Below are 25,448 nucleotides of genomic sequence, written 5' to 3' on the forward strand. Positions count from 1 at the left end.
AGTAGACACACTAGAGACAGACGTCCGGACTGGAGAATTTTATAAGGGTTCCTTATAGCAATAAGTCTTTGGAAACCGTGATTCAAAAATAGTATGAAGTATTTAGTAGTGTAAACTTTATTCAAAAGTTTTCTATTTATTTATGAAAGCTTCATAAATATTTCTCCTCTATAGTCGCATAGTCGCACGTCTGAAACTAAAAGACACATATTATCATGTTTGGTACCAATGCTCGCCACCGGCTCTCCTCTTTGTAGTTTGAATAGGGACCGTAGCATATTTTTACGTAGTATATTTTGCATCTATTTTGCCATGGAGTAACTAGATGTCGCTAACCGTAAAGGATACATATAGAAAAGTGTCAAATAGTGATAGTGTGTCGTATCATTATGAACACTTGACAGATAATAGAAATGATCGCCACTGGCGCTCCATTTGCGCGTGTTTTAGCGGCAACTTTTCTGTATGGTGAAGGAACCTCTATTTTACGTACTATAATAGTTACTCCATGATATTATACATACTCTAATACCGTAATACAGTTTTAGTAGATCCTTTGGCCGCTAAAATACTATATATAATATTACCACTGTACATTAAATATTAAGTAAAAGAATTATTTTTACCAATGTTACCTCTAGCGCGAGCTTGGGGCATGACAATCATGGGCGGGATGCGCTTGCATTGATGGTACTGAGCTTCCACCGTGTTGAGGACTATGCGAACCAGGGCCTGCACTTGACTGCACATCGTACCCGTGCTGTAGTGGTACTGGCAAAATATACAGTTTTGTAATTATTTATATATTTTTTACTTTATGATTAACTTTCACTGCGATTTTAAAACTGTAACAGACTCAGTAATTAAAAGGCGCACTCCCAGTATTTCGTTTGTATTTATTATCTTCTGCCTCATTCAATCAATTATTTGCTCTGAAAGATACAAAGTACCCATCCACCATCAGCTATATTATCTAAACAATAGACGACGGCCAGTTGTCAACGAATGTACAAGTATCAGGCAGGTATCATGTTACAAAAAGGATTCTTACTTTGTATAGAACAACTAAGAGCGCCATGAGCCAATGTCTTCTCACGTGTGGTTCGAGCGCAGCCAAGGAGTTAGTGGCAGTATACGCTGATCCACCGGACGACGGGCCACAGCAGTGCTGTCACAAAAATAATACTTTTCAGATCAATACCTTACCTATTACTGGAATAAATCTAACTCCGGGTTCCTTAGCGACTCACGTTCGAACGTCTGCACGGATTCGAATGACATTTTGCAGTTTTATGCATGAGAAGCTCGATCAACATCTGATAAAGAAATCTTCACTTTGGGGTTTGGGCCCAGCCTTACGCAGGAGTGATAACGAGGAATAGCTAGTTGTACTTAAACCAAACCTAAGCCATTTATAGGGTCTCAAAGATAGTACAGTGATGATGCCGTAGTAATACACAACACCAACTCTGCAACGCTATCACACTTTAAACTCAATCTAATTAATTATACGCACCGATCACCAACAAAAAACAAAGGAGCGACAGATACAAAAAATCACAGAACAAGAAAATGTTCTTACCTGCATAAGTAAAAACGTCTGTTCTGCAACGCTTGCACCCATAATATGATTCTGATCCAAGAATTGTGGTAAGTTAGCAATGAACGCATTGAATATAGACGATTGTCTGCAAGCAAATCACACAGTATTACTACGATAACATTATATTTATACATAAATATTTTATCTATGTACAGTTTAAATAAGTGATACACCTATAGTATTACCAGGGATAAATGAAGTAGCTGAACAAGTGTTATTATCACGGACGAAAGGCCCTGTGCTGAAGGAAGCTGGGCTCTTAAATATAACAGTTTGTATAACTCACAACAATAGAAATAGTTGATTTTCATGATTATACTATGTAGCTACCATAAATGGCGTATAAAATAAAGAACGCAACAAAAGCAATCGCGACAGTGTATGTTACCGAATGGGAAGAGACTGAATATGATGGGCCCCAGAGAGAATTTAGAATTTTATTATGATTTAAATTAAGAACGAAATCCAAAATATAACGAGCCAGAATAATTTCGATGGAGAATGTTAACCAATAATGTTAACGGAGAAAACCCACATAAAATATTATAATAAGATACGTACCTAAGACTATAGGGTGATATTTGAAAGTATTTCTCGTTAGAATTGTATCCTAACAATAAAAATAGGTGTCTCAAAACTAATTCCTGAGTCTTTGACGACTGCTTGTCTTCGGCTGGATAAGCTTGATCAGACCTGTAAAAAGTTAATAATTTTGTATGGATTCCACAATGGCCTTATATCTCTAGTATCAGACGCTAAATAAATTCATCGTTCACTTATCGCAACCTGTTCTTAAACAAGTGTCTCTCCCAAAATTCCGCAATAATATTGGTATGGCTAATAATTACTATGAATTCTATTGAAATTGACAAAAACAACCCTTTGTAACTGAAGTCCCATGTTAAGTTTACATCTGGCTCGGGAAATAAAACAATCGCTTCTTATTTTGAACATTGCAAATGGTCGCATTAATTGATCTCTTTTACGGTTTTTTTATGAAGTCTTAAAGTGATGCAGACAAGAGAAATTGCGTTATGTTAAACAAATGAAATGCCCCAATTCGACCCGTGCAGATCTCAATCATCCAGTGAACTGAATTGTCATACCTAGAAAGGAATTGCATGAGCAGAAACACAAGCAGGTTGGTAGTTTCTCGATCTGCCTCCTCAAGGTCCACGGCTTTAGGCAGCACCGTCGTCGGAGTGTCATCAGAAAACCGGGATAGAGAATGGAAGCCTTCTGTAACAAATGACAGTTTTCAAGATACTTCTAAAGAAATATTTTATTGCGACCGTGTGTTCGACACGGATTTATGTCCGAAATCATTAACGAGGTAATCTCAAGTAGATTAGTAAATTGGAATTTATCATGACTATTCAACTGCTGCTGAACTGGAAGAAGGATTTTGAAAAAAAGGAGTAGAAATGAAGGGGGAGTTTCGTGAGATACCTTTAGACAAGGAAAAAAACGAAGTAAAAACAAGTAGTCTTGTGTCGACTGTAAAGAACTGTTTCTTACCGTGTGGGTTGCTAGATCTCGTGGAAGAGCCAAGTGGTTGCGGCGCTGCTAGCAGTTGTCCGAGCCCGAATCGAGACGTCTTACGTTTCAAGAGCGGGGCCGAATATTGTCTGGAGTACACTTTCTCGCGCTCTACGGGTAACAAATATACACATTAATGGCTCTCGTTTATCGTGGGCGGTGGGACCTAAGGCGAAGATTATTAGTAGAGATAGACCTAAGAGATCCAAATTGGGGATGTTCTTAAAATGGTTAGGTACAATCTACTCTGAATCGCCGTGCGTGATTGAAATGATTGATGAATGTAGAGAAGGCGAGATAATTACATCAGGATCAAAGCAAAAGGAATTCCATGTTCCGCTTACCCCGGTGGGAAATAGGCGTGTGTGAATTATGTATATATGTCCTAGCGCTGATCGTGTTTAAAGTTCTTACCATGTCTAGTGTCAGGATGTGGCGGCATAGTAGCAGGCGCAGAAATGGTTCGTTTGTACGGCCACTTCGTTCCAAACGAGGCACTCAAAGTGTTCACATTCGAGTCTTTTGCAGACACACTCAACGCTTCGTGTGCACGTCGCACTTTGTATATGAACCATTCCGAGCTTGTCTCGCTGCTTACCAGCTCTGTAAACAGGTCAAATTTGTTTAATGCATTCGAAAAGACGAGTACAAAATATATTTTTTAACTCACCTCTGAACTAAACAGCTAACAACAAATCTAAAAACCTGGCGAAGAAATAAATCAACAGTAAAGTTAACAAAACAGAAATCAATAAACAAAAAAGATATTAGATAACAATAACCCGAAAATTAAGCATGCAAGAAATTTAACAAAACAAGAATCAATAAACAAATAAAGATAAAATAACAATAAAGCGAAATCTAAGTTTACTAAGTAAGCCTCGTCCCTATGGGACTTAAACATAGGCGAGGAAAGAGTGTGTATATTATACACCTCTGCCTTCCCTTTCGGGGATAGAGGTGTGATGCTATGTTAAGTATTAGCTAGTGGCTCACCACGTAAGTTTGTGAAATCGATGGCCTTGTTAGAATTAATCTGTGCTTCTAAGAAAAGAGCTTCAAAGCGGTTGAGGAAAAACCTCCATGTGAGGATCTTGCGGTCACTCAGCGTGTTGTGCAGTTGGTATATCGACTGCAGAACCATCGGCCGATCGACTATCACCAGGTCGAACTGAGTCTCCAGACAGTACAGTAACAACTGGAAAAAACGAACACGCATTTTTTCATAACTCTTTATAATACAAAAATGCTTTAGCAACATTAGAACAAATAGTTTCCTAGGTCAAAGATAAACTATGAAATTCTGATTACTAAATAAAGAAAGGTCTAAAGATGACAAATTCTATTTATCTTATTTATGAAATTTAATAAAGGAAATGGTAATAATAAGCGCGACATTTGTCACGTTTTTCTATGACGTCACAGGTTGCTTTTTCATAGTTTTTCAAAGTACAAATTCTATAGTAATTTCATGTTTGGCGTTTAGTAAAAAGTAACTGATTTGACTAGTTGAAAACAAATTGACAAAAGCACATTCGGTAGTCTTTATTACTAAACACAATTGACGGCAAAATAGATACGTAAAAATAAACAAGCTACTTGTGCTATCTAACGATAAATTTATGATGTTGGTGCATCATTCACATTTACCGGATTTTGAAAAGATTCGCTGCTATTAGCTTTGCCGTAGACGGGTAAAAATATCCACTTGATATCTATCAAAGTAATGTGAACGCATGTGCTAAAATTACGTACATAGGTAACAACAAATTAAGGACTAGCTAATAAAAGTGGTATTATTGGATGCGACTTAATGAACTTCTAATATTTGTTGGTTTGAATGCCGCGGATTACACTGAAAATGCGTCTGATTCATTGCCGCTCCCATATTTACTGCGCTCGGTTACCATGAATATTATACCTATGATAAGGAGATTGAGAAGAGAATGTTAAGTTGGTTTGGACACAGAGCGGATGAGGGAGAATTACGAAAGCAGTATATAAAGCGAAGGTCGGTGACAGAGCTGGAAGATCTAGAAGCATGTACATTGACGAAATTGGATATGTCCTTAGAAAAGGTTCAGTACGATTTACTCTGAACCGGCGTGCGTATATGAAGCGATTGATGAATGTGGAGGAAGCAAGAGAAGTATGTCAGGATCGAAGCAAATGGAATTCCAGTCTCTGCTGAACCCGGTGGGAAATAGGCGTGAGTGTAAATAATTTAACTACAAATAAAGATACTACATAAATAGAATTTTACATGTCAACAATATCGACTACAATAATAGCAGTATAAAAATAAATCTAGGTAATATTTAGATCGAATCAAAAGCCGAAATTCTCTGACAGAGGAAATATCCAGATCGAAGATCGCTTCCCCCTCTCTTACACAGCGACCGTTGGTTTCTACACCGCGTCGCGCGCGATATGTGGGTGTCATACTATCACTAGTGTATCCGTAACGTAGCAGTGAGACAAATTAAATAACACATTGCTATTGGCTCGCGGGACGTGTGTGCTATATGCTACGGGTGCTGATGTACCGTTTAGTATTTACCTCAATAGCGTTATCGTGTATCGTGCCGATATACAGCGTAGCTCGTTGCGCCACGTAGACGTTAATATCGTCCATGCTCGAGATGAGGTAGCAGAACGCAGTCGCCAGGGCCGTCTGCAAGGGCAGGCTTGTCTTCAAGGGGGACCCGTCCATGAACCTGTTTATTAGAATAAAAATATATATAATTCAGTACAGACATATCAGCTTATTATATTTTAATAACGTGTAAATAACCTAGAGCAACACGGAAAACAGTAGTCATACGCAGGCGTTCCCGTCTGGCAAAGTGTTTGCACATTTGTTCAATCCAAAACTAGTTTGTAACCTACTGACTGAACTTGTCGCCGAGAAGTAAATAATGCTTACCGGTACGTAGTTGTCGAAAGAAATTCCAAAGAGAAAGGAGTATACGTATACAGATGGCTGTATACGGCCCATGCGGGTGTAGTGCATATAATCATATTAAAACGCCCGTGTTGCTCTTTGGTAAATAAGAAACATTAAACAACGCATAAAAACTAAGTATATTTTTTAAGAAATTAATAACCATCCATTAACGTTATCACAAGATACGATACAGGTTTTATTAATTAACAACGAAAAAATATCCTTAATAATGGTGCCGATTCGGCTTAATTTTAACTTATTTTGATAGGACTAAACTAACTCTATATCTTTCTTGCAGCTTTGTTAGTGAAGAGGGACACTAGTTTAAACGCTGTCAAATTAAAATTATGATTGCGTCTGTTAGAACTGGAACCAATGTATTTAGTTTTCGTGATGACAGTGGCAATGTTTACCGTACGGGCTGGAGTTCCTTTTAGGTGTTCCACCAGGACCTGTTATGAGGAATTTGTACCTGATGATAACAGTGACCCTCTCAACCGCTGCGAAGCGTACGCGGTGGTCGCGGTGGTGGAACTGGTCACGGATGAGTGCGCAGAACACGTCCGCGCCGCCCGCCAGCGTCACACAGTGCAGCAAGATCGGCACCGCCACTGAGCAGATGTGCGAGTGAGATGCGTCGCACACGCTCCATAGACTAGACAGAAACATACATCATATTCATAACATATTCATATTCATAACATGATGGACAGAACCACAAGCTATCGTAAGACAACTTTGCAGCTCCTCCAGATACAACGTCCTAAGATAGATAATAGGAACTGTATGGTAATAACCAATGTTATCATGTTCTGATCGCAGTTAGGGACTAATCACAGTCCAACGCTTGTATAATGGCCCATCAAATTAAAAAGGACACAATCCCCTCTGTCGTTTTTATAACGTGACTGGGAAGATAAGCAGTTGACCGCGTTCTCTTTTGTATACGTGATTGCCTCCCAGTCCAACAACATCGTCTCAATTTATAGATATTTTTTTCGACTCACTTGTCTATCAACAAGTTCTCTTGGCACCAAATCAGGAAACCTCTATGATCGGACAATGCGTCGGCATTCAACACCAACACTTGCAGGCACTGGAGTAGGTGGTAGAGAACGTCAGGTCGCGAGGTGCTTTTTAGTTCCTGTTCAAATAATTTAAAATTATTAGTTAACCGCCCAAAGATGAAATATAAATATTACTTCGAAAATGTTTATACCTGTAACAACTGATGTATGTACTGAAGCTCTTGCGGCAACTCTTCTATACTGAAGTGGAACTTGCCAGCAGACGTTGGCCAGAAATTACTCATGTCGTCTTCCACAGACTCGCCAGTCACCTCGTGCTCGCCCACCAGGTTTGGAGTTGACACCTGGCTCATTCGTTTCGTTCCCTGATTATAGTGTATGAGGTCTAAGGACCTAACTTTTGTGTAAATATATATGCTAACATTTATAGAAGCTGATTCACGTCAAGAGGAGTGAAAGGCGAAAGTAAAGCTAAGCCTCTAATATTATCCTTATTTTATAGTTGTCATTTTGAGTTACTATTGGTTGCTTCGGAAAAACTATCCACTAAATCTTGAGTTGCAATAAACTTGATTTATTGACAATTATAAGCAATAGAAAATTAAAGTGGTGTCGAAAAATCCAAAAACTAACTAAACACCCAACATCAAGATGACATTGCGAGCGGCGGACAGTTTTTAACCGCTGCCTCATTTGGATTAATATCAAATTTAAGGAGCCCTGAATCCACATGCTTGTGACGCGTCGACAATCGACGTACTCTCGTACCGCCGCAGGTGGGGTCTTATTTATTTCACACTGTGGTAACACGTAAATTTTATTATCCCTACTTTACAATGCTTCGTTATTTGGCTGTTTTTTGTTGACTCTACTAGTATTGTTTGACAATTGACCTTTTGAGCGTCTATTGCGATGTAGTGATGATGATGGTCTGAGCACGGCGAGTGCGATCAGCGGCTTGCGAAGTGTTATGCTCAACTTACAGCAGCGGTGGCGGTGGCGACGTCAGTGTCGGTGAGCGTGATGGTCTGCGCAGTGGCCAGGGCAGGCGCGTCCGCCGATGGCAGCGACACCGCCATGTCCAGCTGCTCCGTGATCGTCTCCACCGTCGCCGTCATTATCTAAACAACGTGCCACTTAGTACACGAACAATACAAATCTTAGACCCCGTCCGGAGAGTTCGCTATCGAGCAATTGTTAAAACCGAACATACTCTGGAGGCGTTTCCGTACGAATTCGTCTCGTGCGAACAACGTACGACTCACGCACACACAGGAACAATCTCTACCTACCATATAGATTGGAAGTGCGCCCACCAAGTGAGAATTGTTCATCATATACCAGTATTCGTACATTTACGTAGTGCAGGATACAAATTCATACTAAAACGCGTCCAAAATCCGGTCGGATTTTACACTTTCACACGGCTCACACTTTGTGGGTGTAATTCAACTTTTGGTATATTTATTGATATTTTGTAATTTTTCCAAAAGATTAGAGTGCCAATAATTAAAGTGAAATATTTCTGCGACTTTCAACATAATCGTTGTTATAAAAAGCTGATAGTTTAAGTAAGCATTGACAAAACGTTACAAAGAATTACTTACTTTCAGGACAGGACCAAGATAAATGCATACAAGGAAACGTTTTCAAATATATTGTATTATGGAGTCATCAGAAATTACTAGCGTTGATAACGTAACCCTGTACATTGGGCTAAATCCTAAAAAGCAGTGGCTAATTTTTTATCTCTCTCTCTCTCTCTCACTCATCTTGTTGCTAAATGCTAGAATAACAAACGCATATGGCACTAGACTGAGATGTTTGGCAGTTGACCGTACCTAGACTGGTTTCGGATAATTCGGATAACTTATTTAGACTTACATTTCATATTCATTCATATAATCACTGCTTTTGAAGCTCTAGGTACGATCACACAATAATACATTCCATTTTGATGATTGCTATGATTACTAAAAATCTGTGATTATTTTAGTGAACAGTAGGTACCGATTAATTTGATTAATTCTACCTTAAATATATTTCAACGCATGATTTATGATATTATTTTAATATTACATTTTAGAGTATTTTTAATTTACTAACTAGCACTGCAACACTTTGTACATGCAGATACAACTTAGTTATTATTATACAACACAACAAACACAAGACAGCTAACTATAGACTTCACTGTGTTTGGAGCAATGTTATAAGCCCTGGCTAAAGCTTGTACTGACGAGCTACCTAAGCTAGGTCAGTATCAACAGTTTGCAATAACCAGTGAAGCCACTTTCATAAAAGGTGGTTTTACACTGACGTTTTCGTATAATTCGGACTGTCTCACCACAACGACATCAACCAACATATATATAGGCAAAACAGAAACAACACAGATGCGTCATGCGTTTAAATACATTTGGATAGCCGGGCAAGCACACGACACCGACGTAACGACAGTGTAAAACCAGCAAAAACTATAACGTCGGGAAAACAACACATACATACACTAAAACAAAACATAAGTAGCACAAAGGAGAAGGAAGAAATAGATAGAGAACATACTTGCGTATCGCCTGACGATTTCGTCAGAGTGGCGTCCGAACCGACGTCGCTTATGAGTGACAGTTGCATGAAATGAACAAACTATACATCTATTATATAGATAACGAGTATGCTAGTGAACAAATAATGCTATTCGAACGTCTGACTTGGCAGGCGGTCCTCTTTCTTAATATACAATTTAACAACAGCTAAGGTAAACGGAATACAATGAAGGAATTATTGTAACGACAGGTAAGGTGTCAAAATAAAATAAACACTACTTGACTATGACAGGAAATAAACATGCAGACAAGGTTTTTAGCTGGGCATTTTTGAATGCTTTTGTTATTTATTAGAAATTTATTTTACAAGAACGCTATTAGGAATACGAATTTAGGGTATATTTATGATTTGAAAAGAAAGTTGTATTATAAAACTAGGAAGTAGGGTCTATGTAAGGTATCCGTGTACGTTAGAGCGTGGTTGAAATGACCATCCCGCCAGATCAGATCCAAAACAGCGCATACAGACAAACAGTCCGACATACATACATGTGGCATATGCACCAGTACCCCTCCAACGGATCCCTTATCTCCGAGCGGGTGCGCGATGGACATGAGCGCGTCGACCGATGTGGCCGGAGTGCCGCCAGACTTTCGCTCCTCCTCGGCCTGCGCCTTCTTGGCCTGTGAGTCCGACCACATATCCTCCGAAGACATCTGGACAACAACACATTTGCAAATGCACCATCTACAATATACTTTTCTTTAACCCACCACATTTACATATTCGCTTCGTCTCTCGTGTGGGTTGTGAGATAAATGGCCGAGCTCATCAAACCTGGTATCAGGGTTACTAATGCGCCGCTAAAGGCCCTTGACAAGGCTGATGTAACGGCTCGGTATATACCTACTTACTTAAGTAAATATTAGCCGGGGCCGACTGCTTCTTACTTTCGGACAAACTAGTGATCAGCCTGCAATATCTTAAGCAAACTAGGGATCACAAAGTGATTTTTGTGATTATGCCTCCACTGAAACCCGGGACCTCTATATCCAGTATCGTGAGCCCAACGGTCAATCGCTGTATATATTCTCTGGGATAGTTTTCGAATAACAGGCAGAAGAAGTGAATGAAATCAATCAACATTTTATGAAATCTTTTGTAGAATGATCACCTCAGGTTGGGGCTTGGGTTTGTCAGGCACCAGTGACCTGACCAAAAGAACAGCCAGTTGGTGCCATAACGCTGCTGCTTCGCAATACGCACAAGCACCTTCCGCCAGACAAACAGCTGAAAAACAAAAACCTCTTAAATACGCTGAGTCTTTGTATACGCGTGAAAATTATACAATTCTCCTAGCAGTTATGCACGATAAAAAGGTCACAGTTAACACAGTGAAATGTGGAGAAGTACTGCACCTAAATCATTGTTGACATACTGAAAGTTGCTTCATTATGTTACTAACTAGTAGCAAATAAACTTACCATGTTCAATAGTATTCTTCTGATTAGACTTCAGCATCAAACGGAGGAGTTTCGTGGCCTCGCTACTCACGTTTTGAATATTCATACGACGTTGTTGTAGTTCCATCTATATTTTGTATTATTAAACAGAGTTAACAAAGTACAATCAAGATTATCAATAAGCATTAACTTATTTATTACACTGAGTACCTGTTTCAGCAGTATGTCCAGCATAAGTATACAGCAGGTTAAATTATGCGGTTTCATTTGGTCGTCACTTTTATCGTCACTTTTATCTTTAGACGTCTCTGGTGAATTCGGCGACGCCGCAACAATTTCTTTTGGCTTCGCTCCCTCTGAACATACCAAAATCATTGTAACCTTTATCATATTAGTAATTAACTATTTGACAGTTGAGTTATATTAGAATCCATAATTAAAAATACCGAACTTGACTATACCTACGCATTAAAATCCGTAATCATTGAACCCTATAATGTTCAAATATATAATAATTATAAAACTTTGTTTATTGAAATGTGACGTCACACGAACCTCAATCATGGCCGCCCGTGTTTCGGGTCTTGTAATACACAGACAAAATATCGCATTCTTATTTTGAAAAAATAAAATATTTAAAAATTATAACTACCATTATCCGACATATTTCATGTTTTATGGTTATAACTGCCAAGTAGCCAATTAAACGTCATCACAACAAGACAATAATATCCTAAAATATTGTTAAGGACATCACCTGGTGGCGGTTTGAAAATCTTCTCGGGCATTTTGACAACGCAGTAGCTGAATAAATCAAACAACTGCGATAGAGGAATTTTCACATCAAGCATAGATATAGTCTGAAATAAAAAGGAATTAGACAGGACACAATAATATAAATTGTTAATTTACATAAACAAATGCAAAAGCATATCTACTAATATAAAAATCAACAAAATAGGTGAACAATTTCAAGATTGATTTATGGCCAACAAACGAACTAATTATAAATGTAAACAAATCTAATGTTATATTATTCTGCGGTAAAATCGTACAGAGATCTATGGCTTTCAGTACCAGTAATATGCATGCAGTAACATGAAACGCATATTATTGCACTTGCCAACTGAAAAACAAATATTCATCATCTTAGTAAGTACTTCGAAATGGACATGATTGTAGTACAAAGTTTTATGCTATCCGGCTCACACTTGGCCGATTTTTATTATTTGTTATTGTTAGTTTGACCCTTGTATGTAAAAATCAGATTTATTATATGGTGATCCCCCTTTATATTATCTTCATTTCTGTTGTTTTATTATTCGTTGATGTGCTATAATAATCTACGAAAAAGCCTTTTCAGCTCTCTACACTTAATCATGGTACAACCAAAATGCGGAATTTTCAATATCTAAAAAACCTTTGTTGATTATGGAGTTGTACTCTCTTAACGAATTCATGTTTAATGCAACAATTATATTAATGTAATCTTATATGTCTATTTTTTAATAATTATGACATTTGTATTGTAATATGTTTTTGAATTTTAAAGAAATTGTTTAATTATTCAATCTTACATCTATCATTACGGGTTATAGCTAATGCGACAGCGTATCTTACATGTTATTATATGTGAACGAAATAAATCTAATCTATATTTTAGAGTACTTACCTGGAACCACTCTAGCACAGGCAAAACAGTTTCTGGTTTTGGGTGCTCTTTGACTTTCATTACGGCAAAGTTGTAAAGATTTCTTTCATCCACTCCAACCATGGTGCCATCTGGCTCCAATATCTTGGCCACGGCCACCTTCAGTTCCATAATCTAAGAAAACAATCGTTTATTTGTTTAATTGCATCGTTCCAAATTTGAATTTTTGGAATAAAATAATAACATACTGCAAAACACCCAGATACTAATTAATTATTTTATATAAACTACCTTTTCAGGTGTATCCGAACATATGGCTTCCATCCATGCAGGCATGATGAAATCCCAAATAGACTGAGTAATGATGCCATAAGGAATCAGGCAATACAAACTGTAAAATAATACATATTCACTGTTTTAAGTTTACGCGGTTATTATCATAATTAAAACACATAATAACGGGTTCTACGCGGTAAGAACCCGTTATTATGTGTTTTAATTATAATACATATTCGTTTGAACAAGGGAGATATTTAAATGAGAGTGATTTATAGTGTAAACAAACATTGAGCTTACCGATTCAATCCGTCTCTTAGATGATGTGTTTTAGAGGCCAAGTTGTCCCAGTGGCCGGCTTGCCTCGTGTAGTGCGGCGGGTGAGGCAGCAGGCAAGACACTAACACTGACCGATGAGTTTCAGCAATGTTTCTGAGCCAGCCACAAACATGTTCCATTTTTAGTTTCTCTACAATATTTGCTGTTTCTCCTACAAAAAAAAAATAGTACAGTAAGTAACGCAGGATAAAGCAGGAAGTTGTTAGAAGAAAACTTGTAACCATCGAAATTGTTGAAGATATTATGATGATGTTATGGCCGCCTTTGCCCACCTTAGAATAAGTTTATCCTGTAAATGTTTTGTGAATTTGTGTGTAATAAAGTGTTTTTATTATTATTATTATTATGTTATGAAACACGCGGTTACTGCTTATATAAACTATCCACGACGTTGAAGAGAGAGAGCCGTGCATTTCCAGTTGGAAGAACGCTCGACTCTCTCTGTGCGGTCGCAAGTCCAGGTCCGAATACCAACACAGGCCTAAGCCAATGCTATTAACGTGCTCAGCGGTGAAGAAAAATATCGGAAGGAAACCCACATTCTCGAGAAATTTAATTTTCAGGTATGTGACCTAACCTGTATTGGGCCCATTTTCAAGATCAGACAGGCAGACCCTTCTGTGAAAAACCGGATCTTTAAATCTTTAGATTAAGCGAGACCCTGTGGAAACGGGATAACGCTAGGGAGATGATGATGACGTTGAAGAGGATATATTCCTTAGTCGACCTTTGCGACACATTCGAGATGATAAGCAGCTGTACACAGGTTATATTTTTTCTTTACTCCTAGTCCAGCAAAGAAGTAAGATTAATTAATGAACATGCCCTAGAAGCCATAAATAAGTTTAAATTATTAATACACAAAGTAAAAAATAACGAAAATGTTACCTGTATATGAGAACGATGTTACATGGAACCAATGAAATAGGACAGACAATAGTCTGCCAAGTACTTCATCTGGTGTATCAGGATTGGGTGTACAAAGTCCAACCATCAGCCACACCCCATATCTGAACAATAAGTAGATGCATTTTCATCATTCATTTAAAGTAAACAAAGTGTTTATACATTCATTCATTCAAATAGGTACTAAAATATTCAGTTCTCTTAAAAAAGTGTACATATTTACCTTCCAAGAAGCTGTCTGTCTTCAACAGATATGGGATCAGGTAGATTAATATTTAAGGGGGGTTTCATTTGTTCAAAGGCACTGTCAGGATCTTCCATATTAATTGGTTTTGCTTCTTTTAAAAGGCTGTGAAACACAGATTAGATAATCGTTCAGAAATCTTAATTAAAAATACGTCAACTATGTAGTACAAACGTGATAGAAGTACCTAATAATTGCTTCAACGAGGTTAGTTTGCATATCGCTGTCCATCTGCCAAGCTTGAGGCAGTCGCGTGTGCACCACGTGGTCGCCTCCTCGCCTACTGTTATGCCGATTCCCATGGCATTGTTGGCAGTATCTACAATCATATTTCATTACTCAGATTATGCTACATAGTTACCAGAGACTGGGATTTATCGTTGGATCTGACCTACGGCGTGAGCGCGTTGTTCAACATCTACACAGGGAAGAATTCATAAATGCTATAATTGTTCAGCTTACAATACAATTACAATTTAAAAAAACAAAAGAATACAATACAAAACAATACAATTAAAACATACCATGATATAAAAAATCATACATGAGTATATTGATGAAGGTCTACGCTTACCTTATTGGATGATTCCCGTTATAGCTAGCGCATTCATTTGAAAAACAAATAGAATACGCTGACTTATCGCTAGATCGACAATTCTGGAAAAAAAAGTATTATTAGTACACTATTAAACTAGCTACCATTAACTAATATGTGAGGGCATTTTTTTTAAACATACCTTATTTTCACACACCATAGAAACTTGTTGTTGAGGATGCAATATGTCGAAGAATCGTTGGTTAGGGTGTTCCCTACGAGAAAACATTTAAAGTCACTTTTTCATGTTATTCAATGAATGAAAATAAAGAATAGATACTGACCTGTGTATTTCATTAGCACATTCAATACAGAGGTAGAGAGGCGGGGGACTGTCGGAGGCGAAGGTGACACTAATGCAGTGGTCGTAACACACTTTGGCGGCTTCTGCAGACCCAGCATTCGGGCACATATCTCGTTGGCACAAAAAAGGTACCAAATCATCTGAATAAAAGAAATATCAAAATAAGCATGATGCCGTTCTGAAGTAGGTTAGACGAATAAAGAAAAAATATAAATCTTACACCTTACATGCTGAAGGTGGGATAAACGTTTGATATTCGTGTTTTTTTTTGACTGTCATGGAATAAAAGTCACAATTATTAATTGTATTATTCTAAAGAAAATTTCAGGTAATTATTTTTTTAATTTCATATTTCTTCTTTTTGGCATAACTTACTAGAAAACTTGCATAAAAGCCCTTTTCTGTCGAACAGCTTGGCATCGAAGGGAGGCCAGTAGTAGAACAACAGCTTGGCAGCGGACAGGCGCGCACCCCATGTCCCATACGCGATCACACACAAAATATCTTTCACTACTGATTGCTTCATTGACATAAGGCATTCCAACAGTTGGCAGTGATGAGCTGGAAACAAATTTATTTAAATAAAATTAATTCAAAAAGCACCTGATTGATTGAAAAATTTGTGTCTGGAACTAAAGGCGAATGATTTAATTAAAATTGCGCCCTGCCAAGTAAGAAAGGCAGTCATTTACACAGCAACAGTAAAAAAATACGACGTCAGATTGAAATGTTAATAACGTGGATGTGAGTCAAAAATTGTTTGCAACCTGGATTTTTTGAATGCTGAAATACCATCATAACAATGGCAGCAACAGATTGAGAGGCTTGGCTTTCTTCTTCTTGACCAGAGTATCTTCTAGCTGAAAGCAGAATATTTCCATGAGAATAGAATCATGCAACCGTTGATGTTATCAGCACCCAAGGAGTATAATGCACAAGGCAGTTTTCAAAATTTGGCCATTGCATTATGGATACCAATATCAAGGTATTAGGGTAAGAAGATGATGAATTTAAATCCTTTTGTTATCTTTAATTAGAAGAATTATTTCATATTAGATTACAAAAAAATATATTCTATAACTCACTTATGGTGAATGGCAATATATAATAACAGAGCAGATGTAAGATCTCTTGATGCAGGGACACCGGAAACACAGCCACACAGTATGCCACGAGGTAAGGCAGGTTGTCAATAATGTCATGGTCTAGAAATGGCAGTAAGCACCCGAGGCATTGGAGTACCGCTTGCCCAAAAGCTGTAACAAAACATTGATACTGTAAAATTTGCATTAATCTACTTAACAAATATTTTTACAGAAGAAATAATGTTTATAAATGATTCTGAATACAATAAATTATTTATTTGTTACATTACGACAAAGACCAAATAAAAATAATTTAAATAACTACATTTCATACTAATTTTTAATAAAAATAAATATAGTCATAATTCTATATTAGAATTTGGGTACAAGTTACACAATTTACACAAAGTTTACAAATCTAACAATAGGAAAAACAATAACCAAAAAGAAATGCCATATTTTACCTTGGATTCCATATTGCAAATGTGGAGCAGAGTCAACTAGTTGGGATATAGCATTGAAGAGACTCTTGTAATCAAGATTGGGGTAAAGTGTCATCCTGTCTGCGTCGTTGTCAGCATCCCGTAGCATCTCGAGCGGCGACCTTGGCACATCCTTTAGAACACCTAAAAATTTGTAAGGATATTGGCTCTTAATTCAAAAGACAACTCCAAATTTTATGTTATACCTGTCATTTTCTTATCCGCTGAAAAGGAATAACTTCATATTTTCTGCTACTTACTGAGAAGAGTTTGTGAGAAGTATTTGACAGTGTTGGCGATGTCTGTACCAGATGGCAGTGGCTGAATGTTGTGCATCAGCCGCAGCTGGCAGTCATACAGACTGCGTATCTTTGCCGTAACTGTAATATAAACTCGTATTTTACAATTTAACCAAAAAAAAAAAAACACCTAGCCCAGGTTGTGAAACCCATAAATGTCATTAATTATAATGTTCTTTTGAAATATCAAAAAGATTGCAATGTAGGGTCTATTTACAAAAAATTTGCAGTAAAGTGTAACATCACACATACATTATTTACAATACCTACTCTAACACTGAACACAATATGGAGCTCCTCTTGGATTCTAAACTAATGGGTTGAAGCAGAATAGGGTATTAACACTCTGCTATTGCCTAATTTCCTATACACCCTGAAAGAAAGGTGAGCCTTGGAACAAAAAGTAAACACGTTGACAACAAGAAAGTTTCCAACACGACTTGCATCTAGGAAATAGAACAGACACAGAAAACTACACAAATCATATCAAGATTAAGGGCGAATTGCATAACAGTAATATGAATCACATAGATGGACTATCGTGCAACTTGCCCTAAGAGGACAACTGTTAGAATACAACGAGGGACAATTTTACACCAAACCAGGGTTAAAAACGACAGACATAGACCTAACATAGACAAATCTGCATTCCTTAGCCAGTAAAGGGCCTTATTATTTTAGACACAGTGAAAATCAGCAAAAACAAGCAAATTAAAGTTTACATATATGTGTGCAATGAACACTTTCAGGCAAAACACAGCAATATTTAGTAATTTTAATTTTATTGATACCTAATTTTTTTTACAGAAAACTCGGTCTCAAACATTTCATTGCACCTAAAATTTTATATTTAGTATATTCTAATCAAATCTACCACTACAACTAATTTTCACTGCCATTAATTAATATCAAATGAAGAATTACAACACCATGATTGATCTGGTAAAAAATTAAGTAGATATATGACAAATTTGGCCTCTTTTGGTTCAAGAGAGCAGAGATGGGAGTCACAAACACAGTGTGAAGACCGTAATGGTCTGCCTGGAGTTTGGGGTAAGCGAAGAACGTGCCGGCGGGAACTTGCGGAGCCGTGCCAGTTGGTGCAACAGATAAAACCAACACCCGCCACGAGCTCACCTTTCTGATTGAGCGGCTCCAAGAGAAGCTGCATGTTATCGCACGTCTGCAGCTGCATTAGGGGACACACAAAAAGCTTTGACTACGCAATGAAGCCTTCCCCTTTACGACACCTCTGAAAAATAAACGTTTTAAAAGTGCATGCAAGCATCGGCCTTATCATGAGTATTCGAGAGCTGAAGCGGAATTATAAAGAATTCAAATGCTTACAGGCCGCCGCTCGAGTCCCCATGTTTATAAGTTGGATCTTGAAACTGCCCTGCATTTGAATGCCGGACGACACTCCCGGATTTCATGAATTGGCTCGCGTAGCTTGTGGGCAATCGATACCCCTAGTTCAGGTACAATTTCAGCTTTAAAAACACGAATTCAGACGAGGACACGAATTGGGGCGAAAGAGATAAGACCTAATTCTGGAGTTTCCTTTCTCTTCAGTGTGTGTATTGATCGATCCGAATTTTGTTTTCCAGTTTCCACAAGTAAGATCCCCAGCCCCCACCGATTCCCTCCCATGCGCATGAATATGAATGAAAACATCAAAATATTGAAACGTCAACTTCATCTTGTCAAGTGTCAAGTCAAGGCAACATTTTGTTTCCGGTTGCGGGGTCGTAATGCGTCTTTATAAGCTACATCGAAATGTTAGAAAGAGATAAACCTATACTATTCTAACTTTTCTATATCATCATTTGTTGTTTTTTCACGTACTCCAAAACTAAGGCTTATCAAAATGGCCGTCGCAATAAGTAATTGTAAATGGATGAAAGATCCTAAAATATTTAATTATATATTAAGACTCTTAGGTATATTACGGCCCACGTAATATTTTTTAAATTAATATTTTTTGAACATTGTATGTATCACAATATCTGAATATAATGCTCAATTAAAATTAAAATAACAAGTCATGTTTTATGAAAAAAGCGCCAATTTTCAAAATTTTTACTTAAACTTTGTTAAAAGTTTTAGAATACCATGCATAATTATTCAATCATCGTAATCATGCCATAATCGTAAGTGTAATATAAATATTACATAAATGAAAAGTTGGTAAGATGAATATTATTTTTAAAATTAATAACTACTACTAAATCATGTAAACACAATAGACATGAAACAAACAGCACATTTTATTTCTTTAATGGTTTATTTTATTTAATAATCTGTGTCATAAAATCAGTTACAAAGTGTTGTATACCTATAATCACAATGTTCAGTACGTCCTGCGTTACTAAACAATAGTTACAGTTATATTTTACCTAAAACTTACAACAATTATAAACTAAGCATCTAGAAAATTTATATTTTACAACATAAAACCAAAATATCACCACGCAGAATTTTTAAGTTCGTAACCGTCCACATGTACAACAGGATCTAAACGAATATAAATGTACGACAAAGCACGCTCGCTATAGTTTATTGACTTGTGTACCGTTGGCATTGAAACTAAATGGTCGGTCGGCCATTATATCATCAACGACTGTCCATCGCACCGGCCAGAGCTTGCTGGATCACGAGCTGCTGTGCATTTATTAATTTCTTTAATTCTCTTACTTCTACTGTCAATTGTCGCACGCTTTCCGATGTTTCATCTAATCTGGCCTGCAAACTGCCTAATCCAGATGAGTATCCATATTCTCTGTAACTTGAATCATTATTATTTACATATTTTTTAAAACAAGAATATGCGCCTGTTGTGGATCCGTTAGATGAAATTGTATGTCCATATTGTTTTCTCATTTTTGCGATATCATACGCAGCCATCATTATATCTCTTGGTAATCTTTTTTCACTCGGATTCAAAGGTTTTACACTCAAGACGACTCTGTATGCTTGAGGTGACACAAGAGCAGATGAGTGTAAGATTTTTAAAAGACATTTTGGTAAATATCCATTAAACAATGCCAATTCCATATAAGATATTAGTTTGGTTTGCCTCACTAATTTTGATAAGCCTGCTGTTTTCCTTAAACCCTGAATATCATGTACAGCAATGCCGACTAAGAGATTCATGAGTACGACTGTCACAAACATAAGAAATAACACGTATGTTATCTGTGCCGAGAACTCTAATAGTACGGGGGGATCGTTACCATCTGGTTCGTTCAATAATAAATCTAAGTTTAGCTCTCCAATCATCATTGTCAGCACCGTTATGAAACCCATGAACGGATTGGCAAAGGATGACGAGTCAGGAAATATGACGCAGAAGCTGATAGTGAATCCAATTAAGATACACGAGTAAGCCATGAGTAACTTCGCAAATTCTTTTTGAACCTTTTGATACATTGCTACATACGTGCCAAAGACAGGCAGCTGACCTATCATCATCATTAGATTAGTCCAACCTGCTAGAACAGCGAACGCTCCTACGTGATTTTGCCAAGTATACGTGATGTTTGTGTAAATGTAAGATATCAGAAATACACTCACAATGACGAACCACTCTATTATATTCTCCGATTGCATTAGGTATTGTTTTACAGTAGAATAGCCAGCTATACCGTAGACTTTTCTAAATATTTCAAATATTGTTATTCCAGCTAAAACCCACCATTGCATTTCTATAACGAACGGATTTTTTCGTAACAGGTCTCCTAGAATTGATTGTTTTTGACACAACTCTTGCTCTTGGATGGTCTCTTCCATATCTTTGCTACCGTTATAACAATTGTGTGCAAGAGCCGTTAAAACGTATAGCGTTAGACATAGAACAAATATGAAACTCAGAAATAATCTTGCTACGTAATATTTACGTATTTTTTCCCATTTAATGTATAAAAATGCTGAACAAAGTGGATGTAAAAGAACTTCCTTTTGACCTTCGTCCACAAATGTGTTAAGATAACTTATTTCCCGCGGATAGCAATGTTGTAGTATACTACGAAAGTCAAGTTCAAGTTCCACTTCCCTATTGCTAGACTGGGAGTGATGCAATGTGATAGCGCAATCAAGTTTCCTTGTTATCATAGCTAACGAGGCAGGCGTCTTTCGGGCGATTACATTAAGAGCTGAGTTTCCTTTTTTAGACCTCGTAGTTACATCAGCACCGTGGTATATTAATGTTTCAACACAGGCAGATAGGCCGTCAAGAGCAGCAAGGTGTAAAGGTGTAAACCCGTATTCATCCTTTTGATTTACGTTTGCGCCCCAGCTTATTAATGTTTCTATAATATCACAGGCGCTGTCTGACTTGCCAATGGCAGCGTGTAGAGGTGTTCTCATATCAAAATCTAACGCGTTGGGTTCCGCATTACCCTTTCTCAATAATGCCTCGACGCATTCAAGACTAGCCGATCGAGCAGCTAGATGCAGAGCAGTAAAACCTCTATGATTTTTCAAACTGGCGTCAGCACCTTTAATTAATAATAGATCAACACAATCCACAAAACCTCCATCTGCAGCTAAATGTAATGCTGTTGACTCTCTGTCTCCTACTCTTGTTCTGACATTAGGGTCTGCGCCTGGGGTGTCTAATAAAATAGTTAAACATTGTATCATTCCCAAATCTGCAGCAAGATGAATAGAGTTGGTGCCACCTGGTTCTATTAAATTCACATCGACACCGTGAGATATAAACAACTTGAGACACTCCACTGAGTTAGCCCTGACTGCACAATGGAGCAAACCACCTTCGCAATTAACATATTTAACCGCTGCGTGTACCGATGCACCTCGGCTGATTAATAAATTAGCTACCTGCACTGAATTTCCAAATGCGGCACAGTGAAGTGGCACGAAGCATCGCGGCATGTAATTAGGATCGGCGCCGCACGATAATAGGTAATTTGCACACTCTGTTGATCCACTGAAAGCTGCTACGTGCAATGGCGACAATCCGAGGGCGTCGAAATATAATGGGTCGGCGCCGGCGTCGACCAATGGTGGTAACAAATTAGCCAGCTTCAGGAAAGCAGCCCAGAAAAGACAAACATTTTTTTCTGCTTCGGACGCTGTCGAAAAAGTATTCCCTGCAGTTTCTGCTGTAATAACACCGGATTCCAATTCATCCAACAAGCGTAATCTTCCTCCGACGGCTCTCATTTGCTCATGTGCGCTCTGACGTAGTGAGTCAGAGCAGATATGCGCAGTTAGATCCAGAGGTGGTTCCTCAAAACTGTCATACATATTTGGAGCACTTTCAGCCGGAGGCGATGAACCGGCGAGGACGTACTCCAGGTGACCCATGGAGGGGAAGGCTCTTTCAAGGGATTCTTCATCAATCGGCGGGTTCGTCTGATGTTGCGTCCTGGCAGGAGAGCTGAGGACACGAGCGACACGAGGACGACGCTCCATGTCGCTCCGAGGCAGGGTTCTGGGTCGAAAGTCATCTAGTTCTTCAGGTTTTGGCGAGCGGCGTGTACGGAACCACCGCGTGGAGAGAAGTCTGCGCGTCGTGGGCATGCGGACGGCGGCGCGGCACTGAATGCCGGCCACACTATTGTACGCCAATTGTAACAACAGCGGAGATGAATCCCGCGCACCTTTTTGATAAAGCTGTCTGTTCACCTAACAACACAGCGTCATAAAGCGAATATACTACCTAAGCGATACTTTAATTTCTTATAAGAGTTTTTTGAGCATGAAAAGCTACTGAAATACACACGTAAAGCCTTTTACATAATACACGTGTAAAAAGATAGTTTGTTTTGCCATACATAAGACTGCCAGCAACTACAATACCATTATGTTGAGTCTTATTCTTTCAGAATTTACTAACATTCCTTGTGATGATGACATTGTTATCTGACACAGTAGGTAATACTATTATTCTTTCTTTCTCAGACATACTTATAAATACAAAAGTTTGTAACTTGATAGAAAAAAAATACTTAACGAATTCAAGCAGTTTTAGTAGTAGAAAGGCACTACCTACTTATGTGTAGTTTAATTCTTTGGATCAAGCGTTCGATAAAGTATGAAAAGCTATTAAAAATAGGTACCTACCGACTGACCTACTGTAATAACAATATTTTGAAATTCGATCTTTTTCAACCAACTTTGATTGATAGGTAGATAATAAAATAATAAAATAAAAACATCTGGGAGACAGGCAATGTAGGTAGGTAACTTATTTTATACTTGTACCTACCTTTTGAAGAATACATACTTAATTATTTCTTTCTGTTACCTCTTCACGCCTATACCACATTGGATCTATTAGAATCGGTTTGGATAAAATTGTCACAAGGATTATTTCGTACGCGTATTATAATCATAGCAGGGAAGATCGATATTTTTATTTTTGTTATATATTTACTTTAGTATTACCTACCTACTTTATGTATGATTGTTAGTTTACTCCTAATTAGTTAAACAGAAAAGTTTAAGTAGATACCTACCTGCTTATTAATCTAATGAGTGCGGTCCCTTACAATACAGATATTGAAAAAGTAGGTAAGTACCTGATATGTTTACTAGGTTCTCACAAATTTACGAGATGGTAGATATGTCATGTTTTCTACATATTCGCTGCATGCAATTTGATGAGATCATAATTCAAATGGGATCATAATTGAAATGAGATCTAGTTTTGCAAATTTCGCACGTTCAAGTAGATAAATGTAATGGCCATGGCTATCGGAAGTGCGCTACAATGAACATAATAAAATGTTGGTGATTTCCGTAACCATTGAGAGGTGAACAAATCGATTTGACGTTGCCCGGACAAGGGCATGAGAATCCCACGCCACCAAACAATGGCAGTTTAAAGTCCACGGTTCTACTACAAACAGGTGTACCACCGCCAAACAAAATCCATGCAAATTATAATACAACCGAAATTGAAATTTCATGCTAGTAACACTCATAGTTACATGAAATAAGTACTTTAATCCTCCTATATTGAAGCTTTTACGACAATCGATGAATGCATTGAAAACTCAATGTACTTACCTAAGTAGGTATGAACCACGGAACAGAAGAAAGAGGTTGGAAAGGCCAAGTGAGGCTGAAAAGCGCGTCATACAAGTTTGAGCAAATAGTTTATACTTCCACTTTGCACTACCCTTATCCGCAAACTTTACGACGCACGGACCTCTGCGATAGTACCTATATTAAAAGGTCGTCTTGTGCATTATAACCTGCAGAGCAAAAAATCTAATATCCACCATCATGCAAAGAGTTTCCTCTTTATCACAGGAAAGCTAAAAATCTTAGTATGATCGGCTATTTATCAAAACATTACAAATGTATGCAGGATCTTATGAAAAGTAATGACCAAATTGCTGCCTATCACCATAGAATAAGGCATAAAATATAGGTACATGGCCGGTAAAGTGGCTTTGGAATTTGAAAAGCAGTAGAGCTATCGTAGTTATCTGTTTACAGGAGTAGTAACTAGTAAAAAAGAGCGGGGTTGAACCGTCGACAGCGGTTCTCAGACAAAATGTGTGTTAGGGCCTTTCCAACTTCTTTCTTCTATTCCGTGGTACGAACGAACGAAGATTTTAGATTTAGATAAACAGCAACATTTCGAGTAAGTAGGTAACAATAACAATTGCAGTTTTCCATGAGAACTTCCCCGCATTAGTAGGTACGTTGTTCTTGCGGTAATTGCGTCTTCCAGCGGGACGATCACTATCAGGCTATTCCTAGACCCTGCTTATCCAGTTGGGCTCGTTTTCCGGTAAACGTGTTTTTCCACGTGAATCTTCTAATAATATAGGTAACTGAGTATTGTTTACCTACAATAAAGCAGGAAATATGTAGGTACACGTACAATGTAACTTTTCAACCATTTTAATGATTGAGTCACGACTTTTTATGACATTGTTACGTATAATCTGAGATAACTTACCTGTTTTTCGGTTCATTATATCCGTCTTGGAACTAATATCAGAAGTGGCTGCGGGTTGCCATATCGGTGGCTAGTTCGTGGCCCCTGCCCACCCCCAGTTGAATACGGTCTCTTGTATGTATGTGTCACCTATTTTTTCTTCTAAACACTAAACAATTGTCAATGGATACGTAGCTACCTCGGAGAAGTTCGGTGGCGCAG

At 37.9% G+C, this 25,448-nt stretch overlaps 2 protein-coding genes across 2 annotated transcripts in view; both read right to left on the reverse strand.

Annotated features, from left to right (window-relative positions):
- Positions 1-18,976, reverse strand: part of LOC126380493 (protein unc-79 homolog) — a 29,910-nt gene extending 10,934 nt beyond the window's left edge. Inside the window, exons 1-35 of the mRNA XM_050029937.1 lie at positions 18,656-18,976; positions 18,446-18,560; positions 17,270-17,389; positions 16,992-17,153; positions 16,528-16,698; positions 16,210-16,302; positions 15,818-16,003; positions 15,423-15,582; positions 15,281-15,353; positions 15,118-15,200; positions 14,731-14,862; positions 14,523-14,648; positions 14,282-14,403; positions 13,355-13,544; positions 13,070-13,169; positions 12,800-12,952; positions 11,885-11,987; positions 11,338-11,483; positions 11,149-11,254; positions 10,839-10,954; positions 10,213-10,380; positions 9,683-9,763; positions 8,101-8,238; positions 7,309-7,461; positions 7,097-7,233; positions 6,562-6,744; positions 5,703-5,859; positions 4,139-4,340; positions 3,557-3,745; positions 3,122-3,253; positions 2,710-2,842; positions 2,165-2,296; positions 1,583-1,688; positions 1,052-1,168; positions 627-771 (exon numbers count right to left, since the gene is read on the reverse strand). Of these exons, the coding sequence (XP_049885894.1) occupies positions 627-771; positions 1,052-1,168; positions 1,583-1,688; positions 2,165-2,296; positions 2,710-2,842; positions 3,122-3,253; positions 3,557-3,745; positions 4,139-4,340; positions 5,703-5,859; positions 6,562-6,744; positions 7,097-7,233; positions 7,309-7,461; positions 8,101-8,238; positions 9,683-9,763; positions 10,213-10,380; positions 10,839-10,954; positions 11,149-11,254; positions 11,338-11,483; positions 11,885-11,987; positions 12,800-12,952; positions 13,070-13,169; positions 13,355-13,544; positions 14,282-14,403; positions 14,523-14,648; positions 14,731-14,862; positions 15,118-15,200; positions 15,281-15,353; positions 15,423-15,582; positions 15,818-16,003; positions 16,210-16,302; positions 16,528-16,698; positions 16,992-17,153; positions 17,270-17,389; positions 18,446-18,503 (4,573 nt within the window). The 5' untranslated portion in view covers positions 18,504-18,560; positions 18,656-18,976. The remainder of the gene's footprint in view (positions 1-626; positions 772-1,051; positions 1,169-1,582; positions 1,689-2,164; positions 2,297-2,709; positions 2,843-3,121; positions 3,254-3,556; positions 3,746-4,138; positions 4,341-5,702; positions 5,860-6,561; positions 6,745-7,096; positions 7,234-7,308; positions 7,462-8,100; positions 8,239-9,682; positions 9,764-10,212; positions 10,381-10,838; positions 10,955-11,148; positions 11,255-11,337; positions 11,484-11,884; positions 11,988-12,799; positions 12,953-13,069; positions 13,170-13,354; positions 13,545-14,281; positions 14,404-14,522; positions 14,649-14,730; positions 14,863-15,117; positions 15,201-15,280; positions 15,354-15,422; positions 15,583-15,817; positions 16,004-16,209; positions 16,303-16,527; positions 16,699-16,991; positions 17,154-17,269; positions 17,390-18,445; positions 18,561-18,655) is intronic.
- Positions 18,977-19,573: 597 nt separating this feature from the next.
- On the reverse strand, positions 19,574-22,891 carry LOC126380446 (transient receptor potential channel pyrexia). The gene has a single exon (XM_050029858.1). It carries the CDS (start codon positions 22,850-22,852, stop codon positions 19,922-19,924), a length of 2,931 nt encoding a protein of 976 aa, XP_049885815.1. The 5' UTR covers positions 22,853-22,891; the 3' UTR covers positions 19,574-19,921.
- Between the last annotated feature and the right edge of the window lie 2,557 nt (positions 22,892-25,448).

This window comes from Pectinophora gossypiella, chromosome Z (genome assembly GCF_024362695.1).
Source record: "Pectinophora gossypiella chromosome Z, ilPecGoss1.1, whole genome shotgun sequence".
NCBI classification, from domain to species: domain Eukaryota; kingdom Metazoa; phylum Arthropoda; class Insecta; order Lepidoptera; family Gelechiidae; genus Pectinophora; species Pectinophora gossypiella.